The sequence below is a fragment of the Poecile atricapillus genome, chromosome 1 (assembly GCF_030490865.1).
Source record: "Poecile atricapillus isolate bPoeAtr1 chromosome 1, bPoeAtr1.hap1, whole genome shotgun sequence".
Classification (NCBI taxonomy): Eukaryota; Metazoa; Chordata; class Aves; order Passeriformes; family Paridae; genus Poecile; species Poecile atricapillus.
The window spans coordinates 74,522,192-74,534,810 of NC_081249.1; the positions used below are offsets into that span (position 1 = coordinate 74,522,192).

At 40.5% G+C, this 12,619-nt stretch overlaps 1 protein-coding gene across 1 annotated transcript; it reads left to right on the plus strand.

The window, feature by feature from the left end:
* Positions 1-3,374: 3,374 nt before the first annotated feature.
* On the plus strand, positions 3,375-12,306 carry MSANTD4 (Myb/SANT DNA binding domain containing 4 with coiled-coils). Its single transcript, XM_058826146.1, has 3 exons — positions 3,375-3,463; positions 7,940-8,568; positions 10,341-12,306. Exons 2-3 carry the CDS (start codon positions 8,107-8,109, stop codon positions 10,914-10,916), a joined length of 1,038 nt encoding a protein of 345 aa, XP_058682129.1. The 5' UTR covers positions 3,375-3,463; positions 7,940-8,106; the 3' UTR covers positions 10,917-12,306.
* The last annotated feature ends 313 nt before the right edge of the window (positions 12,307-12,619 follow it).

Genomic DNA, 12,619 nt, shown 5'->3' on the forward strand with positions numbered 1-12,619 from the left:
TCCTCTAAAAATAGTCAGTAACTAGATTAATGATTACATATGTTCTCACTGAAATAGAATCATGTTTAAACATACAAAATGCATGTGAAATTATAATCTATTTGCACTTAAATGATGTAACCAAAACATTTCTAATAGTATTCTATTTTATGTCACAGAACACATTATAAGCATGACCAGTATAATATACACAAAGATAATATATATTGTATGTGGAATTTTAATATCCAGTGATGATTATATTGGATAATCTTAATTTTTAAAGAATGCTATCAAAACATTATGGCACTTCGGTAATGTTATCATACTGGTTTAGTTATTGTCATAAATATCAATTATTCAGGTGTTTTTATTGATTATGTTTGCACAGACCTGAAGATTATTATTTAAGGACTAATTAATTTCTATATTCTAAATACATTTGTAGTAACTCAGTTTACTGCTGTTAAAAATTCGTTATATTCACAAAATGGAGTAGATCTTCTGGGTCAGATTTATTTATGGAATTACTCTGAAGAAAACTGTTTACCTCCTCTGATTAGTATAGGGTAGTAGGCAAGGTATAGGCTATAGAATGTGCTGACTGCAGTTCCTAATGTGGAGATTAATTTCAGATGTTTCTGTTTGTAGGTGACCAACAGGAGGCAGCATAAGATTTATTTTAATTAAAACAGACTGAAAACAGGGATGAATTTGACAATATTTGTAGTTGAACATTATGCTCAATTTACTTTTTTCCTTCTAACACCCAGTAAAGCATAGAGAACAGTAACATTTTGCTGCTGCCTGGGCTCTGCTGGTATGCGGAAAGTACGATACTACACGTTTGCTGAGATGTTCTTTCTTTTGTGAAATAAAGCACTGAGCAACTGAATCCTTCTCGCATCTCTTTTTTTTTTTCCAGTGAGTTTCAAACTGCAGAGAATCTACAGTGTTTCTAATGCAGGTAATCTCTTTTGTGTTTGGGTTTTTTTCTTTTTTTCTTTTCCTTTTTTTTTTTTTTTCCAGGTGGAGAATATTTTAAACACTATAACAAAGAATGCAGTTAGCATGGATGAAAACTGCAGTAAGGGGGGTTTATAATTATCCTTAAGCCTTGTATTTGTATAGCCTTTGCATATTGAGTTACTGTTCCCATGCTAATTTCAGTTGTCTGCTGAAAAGTTCTTAAGCTTACCACTGTAAGGTACTCATTTAAATTGGTATAGTTTTTTAAAATTAGATCAGATTGATATACAAGGTTTATTAACAGTTTAAGTATTGCAAATGATTAGGTGTTTATTTTTACTGAAATGGACCTTCCATACTAATAGAAGTAGCTTTAAATTAAAGGAGATATAAAAGCTACATAGTCTAAAGTTTGCATGCCAAGGCTTGCAGAAATGGCATCAACAGGAAGTGACAGAGCCCCGTATTGTCTTGCATTCTTCGAAAACTTAAAATTCTGTAACTCCAAGACTCCTCTATAGAAAAATTAGAGTTGCGGCAATACAAATTAACCTTCCAACACTCCAAGGCCTTTGCCCCAAAAGCTTTGCGCTACCAACAGCCTTTTGGAGACATGTACAGAGCATCCCAACAGCACTCACAATATTAAAAGCTTATATTGAACAATGAAGGGATTCACAGACCAAATCTGAGAGCTTAAGTTATGTAACCCCTGCGCACAATCAGAAGGAAATTGTATATGTATGTTGTACAAATCCAGGGAGTTCACCATGGATTTGAACAGTTTGCATCTGAAGTAGACCATATGGCAGGGATTTTCTTACTGTCATCAAAAGCAAAGAAGAAAGACTCTGGATTTAATTATTAAAATACACATAAATTACACATAATTTCAAAACAGTTCACATAAAGAAAGGAGGTCCAAGAATTTTTGTTGGAGGAAACTGGTATCCACCGGGATTTTTCACCACTGATCAACAGTAAAAGCTGATCTTTTACTTTTGAAAAGTAAAAGATGTCCATAAAAGTAGAGTAACAATTCTTAGAGAAAGTAGAGCTATTTAGGATTATGTGCATGGCTACTCTAGGAAATAATAGGATTCCTAGTTAAAATTATTCTAGTGGACACTAATCATATTTAGTGGGTTTGTCCTTCACAATAAAAGAAGGATATTCAATGAGGTATAACTAGGACTAATTATTTTTGCAGACTAGCAGAGATTCAGACTGTTAATGACCTCCCCTTTCCATGATTTGTCCGCCTACTTGCACCTAAATCTAGTTTGAACTAGCTTGCAAGACCTTTAGGGTGCACTTGAATCTTATTCCTGAGCACTGTTAAAATACTGGTAATAATTTAAAGGGAAGCCAATTTCATGTATGGGTCTCAGTAAGAAACATCCCTGTATTATATATGTCAGTAATGTAGCATGGTCTTACTACACGACTCCACCATTCTCCTTTTAAACGTGATTTTCAGTACACAATGGGAAAGTTTGGCAGCAAAATTATCACTACCTGTTAGCAATGGTAAATTAATAGTTGGCTGAAACTGGAAAATACCTCTTTAGGGAGATTTGTGGTTTCATCACAGTAAAGATCACTTAAAGCTGTATATAATCAAATAACTACCTGTCCAATGAAAGAACCTGGAAAGACTGAGCAAGTAACTGAATAGTAATAAAATAATATGTAATAAATATGCAAAGTAATAAATGCACACATCAGGTTAGGCAGAATAGAGGTACCAAACTTCGGAAGAGTAGGGTTACATGATCAAGGCACCAGGACGTAACACAGAAGGAAGGCAAGGAGCAGACACATCTTGTGTGGTGGAGGAGACGAGGAGCCCGAACCCCAAAGTCCCAGGAAAGCGTTTTGTGCATTCACCCACATCAGCGGCGTGGTGGCTCACATATGGAACATTTCCCGAAAAAAAACCACTTTAATTTCTTTAATTACAGTATGTGCTAAACGTCATTTCTCCATTTTAATCACGAACCGCGCAGTTCAGGAGGAACGGCCGATTGCCGTGCGCTCGCTCTGGGTAGCAGCATCATGCACACAGCGGCCCCACCGGTGGCTTTATGCCCGGTTACCCCGCACGTTCGGGCCTATCCCGCTTTTCCCTGAACCCTCCCACGACACCGCCCAAGGCGCCGGCCCCTCCCTGCGCCGCGCCCTCTGGCGAACTGGCAGCACCAAGCCCGCCCCGCGAAGGGTCCCTCGCTGAGGGGGCGGGCCGCGGAGGCCCCCAGCCAATCACCGGCACGTCTGGGGAAGACAAGCGGCGGCTGCAGCCAATGGGCGCCCGGTGGCTGCGCGCGGCGCGGGTCCGCCGGCGGAGGAGCGGTGGGGATTTCGGCCCGCCTGGAGCGGCAGGGCGGGGCGGGGGCAGCAGCGGACACGGAGCACCAATAGGCGTGCGGAGAAGAGTGACAGGCAGGCGGTTCGCCCAATGGGAGGGCGGTGGCCGTTCAAGGGCCGGCGGCCCGGAGGGGAGCGCCGGGCGCAGGTGAGTCGCGCGCGCGGCCCCCGGGGACCGGGCGGGGCGGGAAGCAGGACCGGCAGCGGGACCGGCCCGGGGATGGTGCTGCCGCTCCCCCCGCGGCGTGTGGGCAGCCCCCGTCGCCCTCGCGGGGGTAGAGCGCTGGGCCTCCGCCGCCCTCAGCCCCTGAGGGTGATGAGGAGATTGCCCGTCGTGTTATCTCCCCTCGGGGAGGTCCCGTTGCTATTTCTCTGTCTCCCGGGAAACCCGCAGGGCCTCGGCGGCCGGAGAGGCCCTGACTTGCGGGCCTCTCTCCCCGGGGTGAGCCCATCTGCCCCCCGGGGCTCGGGCTGTGCTGGCCGGGGCAGCCGGCCGTGCCCCCGCCTCCCTTTGTTGCCGCCTCGCTTTCCCTGCAGCGCTGCGGGTGGCACCGCGCTGGCCCCGGGCCCGCGGCTGTGCCGCCCTCACGTTTAACCCAGCGCGCAGGGAGCGACGCGGCTTGCTGCTCCTCGTCCTGCCCGGGGCTCGGCCAGGGCAAGGGGAGCTTCGGCCTGATAAGTTTGTACCTTTCATAGCCTGAATCCCCTGCCGCTTCCCGTCTTCCCTGCTTTCTCTCTGCTTCGTTGAATTATCCTTTTAGGTGTTGTTGGGTCCTTTCTGTGCCTGCTTTTTCGTTCGTGTAAACCTCGGGCTTCTTGTAGGGCTGTGTTGGGTGATGTGTTGTGCAGCACTTAGATTCTTCTGTACTAAAAACCTTTGTACAAAAGCGTAAGTTGCTCCAAGCCAATGTAGCCATCTGTTAGGAAACATGGAAAAGTTTTCTAGAGAGCCTTAGGCAGAAGATACTCAAGACTCTTAATTTATTGTTTAAAAAAACTTGGAGATATCAGGTCCTCGTAATTTGAATGGTTTTTTATTCAAGCATAAGCCCTGAAAGTAAAAAAAAAAAAAAATCATCAGCTTTTGTAAAAAGTAATGACTTTTGTAATATTCAAGTTTAATGCTAACAGCAGTCTTCCATTCCTGGTGAATGCATGGACCTTTTTGTTTGCTTCATTTCTTGTTCGGGGCATTTGCTAAATTTTTTTCTGTTGGTCCAACATGTAGTCAGACAATAAAGTGTCAACAAAGGAGACAGAAAAGATAGAGGCAGAATGAAGATGCTTCTGTCTTTATGCAAAAGGTATTCAGTGTATGCATATTCTGTTTATGGAGTTTCCAGCTTAGTTTTACAGTACTTGTTTCTTTTCAACCCCAACAGTTTGTGTTTCTTTGGTTCAGTAATGAGAGCCTTCTTGATCACAGGCTGCTTTTGGCATGACAGGCCCAAAGTCAAAGCTGCATGTTGCCATCTCTTCTGGAAGACGCTTGACATCTTTATGATTTCAGAATTGTGGTTTTTTTTTAGCCAGCACTTCACATTTCTACCCAAACTGTAAAAGTATGCATTTTGCATTGCAGTTCGCCCCAGCCTCTTGTGCACCTCCTCACTGGCGGAGCACGGGAAACTGAAAAGTCCTTGATTTAAAGTAAGCACTATTTAACCACAATCAACACATTGGTGCATTGCCAACATTATAGTCACACTAATCCAAAACTCAATGTTGTCCCAGCTACTAGGATGAGCACTATCCCAGAAGCTGAGGTTTGGAATGTTAGATGTTTTTTTGCTGTAGCTGTTGAGAAGGTATACAAATCCTAGTTTATTTACATTCCTGTCTCTTAGGTACTTTGAGTGTGTAACAGCTCATTTTTCCTCATTAAAGCATAATATTCTGGAGACCATCTGGCAATGACTAAGAACCAAATATCTCAAATCTCAGGTTTTGTTAGATAATAATGTTTTTTAGTTAATATATCAGATAGGTACACAGAGCTATCTCTGGCAGTAAATATCCTGTTAAGACAGTTCACTAACTCAGTTCATGTTAATTAGAAAGGAATTATCCTTAGAAAGGCAGTGTGCTTTCAAAAAGGAAAGAGTTAAAGAGGCAGGATGCCCTTACCAGTCAGAAGTTGGTAGTCATGAATTTTAAAATATATAGGTTGTGCTGATGTTTCAATGGGAAATTCAGGGGGCTTGTATCAGATGTGTTCTAGCAAAAGTTTAAAAGAATCTAAAAGAAAACTATCTAATAAAAGAATTGGTTGCCAATAGTTTCCTAGTTAGTATTGTAGTTCTTAAAGGTTATGTCCTTGGCTTATGCCATAAAGTCCAAAACAGAGACTAGACGCTTAACAAAGTGTGGCTGGGGAGATCAGTCGGATGATGCAGAGCACTGGTGCAAGGAGCAGTGGCCTGACATTTGCATGTTTTAACTCTCAGCTCTCTCTGGAGCTAAGGAGAAAGCTTACCTGTCAGCATTTTCCATGTTGATGTAGAACTGTGTTTGGAAGACAGTGAAAATTTGATTTGGAAACCCAGTTTATTTTTGTTTGTTTTTCTGTGTTTATGCCCATGTTAGCTTGCTGTGCTAGCCCTGAGAAATTTAAAAGAAGCCAGGGTAACTAGAGATACCAAATGAGTCTGTAAATTCCTGTGGTTCCTAGTTGGAAAGTTCAATTTTGGAATGACCAAAAGAACCTTGTTCACCTAGCTGAGGCTAAGTAAAGGACTTAACCAGTATATACCTTGAGATGAAAATGGCTGTCATTCAACGCAAGCCTGCTAAAGAGTATGCTTAAAGATCAGATAAAAGGTCTCAGAAAAATTTGGTGTAATTCTAGCAGATAGAGTTTGTCTTCTGGTATAAATATTTCTCAAAAACAATTGGGATTTTATTTTCAGAAGGACAGAAAGTTTCACACATCCTAAACAGTAGCATGCAGCTTCCTACTTGAGCCTGAGGAATCCAAAGTGCAGGGTAGCTACATGGGAGCGCTGTAGAGTGGTGTGTGCTGATACAGGCCTCTGCTTTATGCAGTCAGTTTCTTCTTGGGACTTGATTTTACAGATTTGCTGTCTAGTAATGATTGGAAGTGTCTTCACAGTCAGAGTAGTATTTTAGTGAGAAAAAGTAGTAAAGCAGTTTTTTAAATGCAGTGATTGAAAAAATACTTAATGGCAGCATGCTTGCCTGTTGGCTATGCAAGAATGTTGCTTGACATGGAAAACTGCAAGTGAGCCACTTATTTACAGTCAATAGTGTATAGGAGATGAAGGACAATGTCTAAACTACTAGACATTATTCCCCAAGTGGGGAGTTGTAGTGCAGTCTGCTGATGTGTATGCTTTAACCAAGTTTAGGGGGGACTATAGGAGGAAAAATACTTAGTAATTTAAGAATCCTGGGTTTAACTCCCTAGAGGGATTTATTTAAGAATTAAGTCTATTAGTTAGTAACAATTGGATCTATAATGTGGAAGCCATTTGCCTCTACTGCATGAACAGGGAACAAACAGCAGCTTGAAACTGCCTGTAGTGTATAGTGAATCCCTGGCTCTCTTGACTTAAAGCCTTTTAAACCTACCTGCAGTGGTAGATAGCATGGTACAAAAAACTTCTTAAAATAATCCTAAATTGAACCTATTGCCAAGCACTCTGTGACCAAGAATAATTTTTGATTCTTCGTCTTTGCTTCCAAGTTTCTTTAGATTGTTTTGGGGTTTTTTTGGTAATATGATCTGTTATTAATGCAGTAATAATATTCATTACTGTATTAATAGTCCCCTGTTTCTCCCACTCACTCTCCACTTCTCTGCAGAGTTGCACACACTCTGCTAGGTGAATTATGGGGGTTTGTGTTCTCTTTAGGCACAGGACTAACTGGTACTGAGGGCAGAGCACTGGATGAACTTTACAGCTGCCGTGGTATCTGACTTGAGGTGTTTAGCTGCATTAGAAGGACACAGGAGGGTTTTACCTTCGGCATGTAGTGGCTTAAATCTATTTCCTGTTAAAATATCTCTAATGAATGACATTTGTTTGAACTAGTAGTTATTTTACAACATTCAATGGGATTGCTCTATTTCTTTTATTTATGATGATGCTAAGTTAGAAGAGCCTCGAAAACACTAACTTACCGTATTAATTTACTTTTTTTTTTAATGAAAATGGTGTCTCATTTAAAATGTCTCTCAAAAATTTCAGTCCCCTAAACATTGCATATTTTTGAAGTAATGATACAACATTTTCAGCTTCTTTGGGATGTAATTGAGCATTCAAACTGAAATGTACATGTCAAATTTCAGTCTCAAGGAAATCCCGACTGGCAAAACTCTTAGGAACTGAAGGAAAATAGCTGCACTTTTGTAATGGAAATACCAAATCAACCTTAACAGTCGTGACATGAATATATTAATGGTTTTATAATTCATAGGAGATCAGAGGAAGTATTTGTGACTGCTTTGTATTGAAAGTTTAACAAAATGGTATTCCTTTATCAAATAAAGAGTTAGTTCAAAATATGCATTCCTTAAATGATGGCTTAGGAGTCAAGTTTTTAAATGAAAATATATGGTGTATACCTTGGAGATTTATCTTGTTTGCTCTTTTTCTCTTAGGAAGCCTGACAAATAGAAAAATACTACAAAGTGAAGAGAAAATTTACTTCATGAGAACTGAGCTCTGCTTTCATTTGCTTTTAAATTTATTTATATTAGTAGCTGATTAGTGTCAGATCATCTCTGTAGTCTGCTGTGGTGAAATTACTAGGTTAAGCCTGGAAAAAATGAAACAGTTAAAAAGAAAAAGAAAAAGTAATTTTAGTGTTCAGGAAACTCAAACTCTCCTTAAGGAAATCAGAAAAAGGAGAGAAGTACTCTTTTCAAAGCAACTTAATACAACAATTAATGAGATGAAACGGAAAGCTTGGGAGGAAATAGCTGAGTGTGTCAATGCTGTAGGTGAAGGAGAGCAGAGAACAGGGACAGAAGTGAAAAGGCGATACCTTGACTGGAGAGCACTCATGAAGAGAAAACGTCTGAATGCAAACATCAAAGTAGTGGGTGCTGGGTTTCACCTTCCTTCATCCAATTTAGATGACTCTCTCAATGAAGACATGGACGAGAAAATGGGATTTGCAATTGAATCTAGTTTTGAATGGCAAAATATGACTGACTTCAGAGAAGCCGGTGGATCTTTAACAGAAATCAAAGTAGAAGAGGAAGAGGAGGATCCACAGAATTTCGAAGTGAGTTACTGACCTACATGAGCTATATGCAATATGGCCTTTGCTTCATTTCAGCATAATACACTGTCAGCATAAACACATAATACTGTGTTTCTTCATAGCATCTGTTTCTGGTTTTTTTCTGAATGTGTGAACTAAACTGTAGAAATAAATATAATTCAGAGACATGGTATTCAAATCAAGCAACTTGCAATTCTGTGTAAGGTCTTGGATGTTGATTACTGATTTGATATCCCTAAACTTTGAGTATGTCTTTGCACATGTATTTTCCATTTGTATGTGCCACAGATAAGAATTAGTGGAGTCAATGCAAGGAAAATACCCTGTTGAAGGAAACTGGTCATTTAGTCATTCAGACTGCCTTGATGGATGAACAGAGAAGTGCTCATCTTTAACAAATGAAAGTATATGTTACCTGCAGGTACAGAAAGAAATAGAATACAGAAAGAAATATCATACTTTTTGCATTTCTTGAAGTGAACCTACAGGAGATGAAAACATTACTTGAATTGGTCAGTTAACCTTTCCTCTCTGTCAGAATTTTAGTGTGACTTTGACAAGCTGTACCAAATTCTGTAGACAAGTTGATACTCCTAGTAGTACTGTGACTGTCCTGGGGTAGGCAAACAGCTGGAGTGCAATCAAATGTTGGGATAGTTTTACTGTTCTTCTTGAAGTATGTAGTTCTCATTTCCAAAAGGGGTACTCAATTTTGTTTGGCTTATTTTATTGCTTTGGGTTTTTTGGAGGGGACATTTTTTAGTTTTGTTTTTTTTGGTTTTTGTTTTGCTTTTTGGGGTTTGGTTTGGTTTGGTTTGGTTTTTTGAGTGGGAGGAGTGCGGAAGAGACTCCTGCCTGAACTCTTTTGATATGTATGCTGGGAGAAAATCACTGTAAGCTGTTAGATGTTAGTGAGAACTACTGTCAGACAGTGCCAAAGAGTAGTGTGTGTCTTCTCTAATGCTAGAGGACTGGCATTAGGACTAGTCCCAAGGTTTTTCTGAACACTTACCTTCCTCAGTTTGCCTTTCTCTTGCTGTGTACGTATTGGGAGACAAATTGTCTCTTTTGCACTATGAATTTGTAGCATGTAAGAGCTGTGACACAAAATGTTACAGTCTGCCAAGAGCAGTGGTCCTCACCACCTCATCATCTGTGTCACAAATAGCTTTACAGCAAATGTGATAACACAAAATGGTTAAACAAGTCCTGCTTATTGACCCACTTAATAGAGTTGGAAGTGTTAGGAGCATGTGGAAAATGTCAGTGTTAAATGTTTTTTAGGAATGGAATAGCCCAAGTTATTGAAGGTTAGGCTAGCTTACATAACACATAGCCTATGGATCCATCTGCTCTGATAAATAATTAGTCACAACAAATGCCTGGTGGCTTACATAAATGTCACTCAGCTCTATGAAAGGTAAGAACAACATATGGTCTTCTAGATGCAGTTTTCTATCAGCTGTTCTGAATGATCTATAATAACTACTGTGCTGTATTTTCTGGATGCTCTTGTATGTTCACTGACAAGATTCTCCATTTTTTCTTACCAGATATTCACTTGCAGATAAAGCCTGTTTCTCTTCCTGTGTAATGATAAAAAAATCTTCTGATGTAGCATGGTTATTTTACAACATACGAGTTAAACACTTGTGAATAGCTTTAAAGATGAAAAAATGCAGTATGTTCTTTTCAGTCAAGTTGCGTGTCACAAATTTATTCTGGCATAAAGACTGGAATGTAATTCTTGTCTGTCACGTTCCTCTCTGCAGTTTCCTATTGAGGAAGAAGAAGAAATATTGTCGTCAGTTCTGCCAGATTCGAAAAAGGAAAATGACCTACCAGACTTCCCCCACATTGAAGAGTTTGGAAATCTGAGCTCTGCTCAAGCTAGGCTAGCCTATGAAGATTCTCACTTGCTTATAAATCTGGAGAAGCAAAAGGTGGAGCTGGAGAAACAGCGACTGGACATCGAAGCCGAAAGGTTGCAAGTGGAGAAGGAGCGCCTGCAGATTGAGAAGGAGCGGTTGCGGCACGTTGACTTGGAGCGTGAGAGGCTTCAGATTGAGAAGGAGCGACTTCAGATTGAGTGGGAGAAGCTCAGGCTAGAGACTCTGCATGCTGAAAAACCTGCGCTGGAAAATGACCTCACCCAAACTGAAAAACCTATCATGCAGCCTTTGGATCTAGAGACTGAAAAGTTAAAACTTGAAAAGGAACGTTTGCAGTTAGAGAAAGAGAGGCTGCAGTTCCTAAAGTTTGAGTCAGAGAAGCTGCAGATTGAGAAGGAGCGCTTGCAAGTGGAGAAGGAGCGCCTTCGAATTCAGAGAGAGGGTCACTTGCAGTGAACGTCTCAGCTGAGGTGTCAACTTTAGTGTTTTGATGTTTCTAAATTAGAAGTAGTTCTTTCCTTGATACTGAAACTGTCCTAGAGACTTAACATTCTTCTGTTCAGAGTTGAATGTTGATGTTAAACTGGAAAAAAAAAATGGTGCTCAGTATGTCAGTGTGCCTACATAAATGAGCTTATGTGTAAAATTGCTTTTCAGTGTATCAACTTAAGTGTTAACGTTCTCTTGTCTTCAGTATTGTGCTGTATTAGTTCGGTGTCCTCCTCTCATAGTGGCCTTGAGAAGAGTCAAGGCTGAACCTTGTACTTTTTGTCACTGTATTTACAGTAAGGAAGGATCAGAATAAATCAGCGTTTGCTGTGAGGACGTGGTGCTGACAATAGCCTATATGATAAAGAAGTATAATTTCAGCAGAACACAGGAATCCAGTCAGTATGAGAGAGAGTCATTAAATTTTATTCCCGTCCTTTTTTTTTTTCCTCCACCCCCACAATTGGGAAAAACAGTTGAACAATTATCCAGAAGTTAAAAGTGCAAGTTAAGTTTGTTGCAGTTGTTTTTACTGTTGTTCCATGGCTTGAACTGAATGGGAGTGCAGAAAAAAACGTTTGAGTTTTTTTGGTTTTGTTTTTTTTTGTGGATGAAGTATTCGTGTTAGGTCAAGTTACACATCAGCCATACTTACTATAAGCTGGCCTGTTGGTTTCACCAGATCATTCATAATGCTGTATGGAGTAGAGCACCTATGTTAGCATAGCACAAGGATTTACTGATTGATAAGGTATGCTGACTAATGAGTCTGTGATGACCCCCTGAAGGAAATTGCTAGACCTTCTTCTTGGAAGGCGGCAGCTGGTAATGGGAGTCTCAGAAATGGAGACTGAGCACAGCCTAAGAACCTCTGAGCTTGAGCACTTACATACACTCATTGCTGGTTCTGCTTGGCCAGCACCAAAGTCATGTCTGCAAGGCAGCCAGAAGAGGCTTCGGTGGCTCTCTAAGTTACATATTTTAGTTAGACAAACAGAAATGGTCAGTGCTGAAGGCTGTTAGTGTTTTTCATAGGCAGTGTAGTCTTATAACAACAACAAAAAAAAACCAACCAAGGAAGCTTTCTATTATTTCATATATGTTTAAATCCCAACTGAGCCAGACTTCCACCTTTCTCATCTTTCTGCTAGTAACTATCTTGTAAACTCCATTGGAAATGTAGGACTGTGGGAATACTAAGTCTAAACATATGTTGGGTGACTTAGGTGAATTCTTGTGCAAGTAAATAATATTTATACCACTACAGGTTTACTTTTATTCTGCAAAGATTATTTTTTTATTACTGAAACAAATGTGCTTCTACAGTGGAAATAAATTTGACTACTACACTCCAAAATGGCTTATGAGGCTTTTTTCACAGAGAACTAGGCTACATCTGAATAGAAACCTGGATACTGAGTACTGCTGCGCCCCAGAGTTGCTGATGCCTGTATTCCCTGTGTAGTCAGAATGAGGAGGCACCTCAGGGCTGGACTTAAATCAGCTGGGGCTTACTTGAGAAAGGAACAAGGAAGGAGACACCAACCACTTAGATAAAAATTCCCTGGGGGAAGTTTCTGTGAGTTTTTTCTTCCTGAATGTGGTGGGCTGACCTCAGTGAGATGCCAGGTGCATACCAATATTGCTCCATCACTCTTCAGCTGGACAGG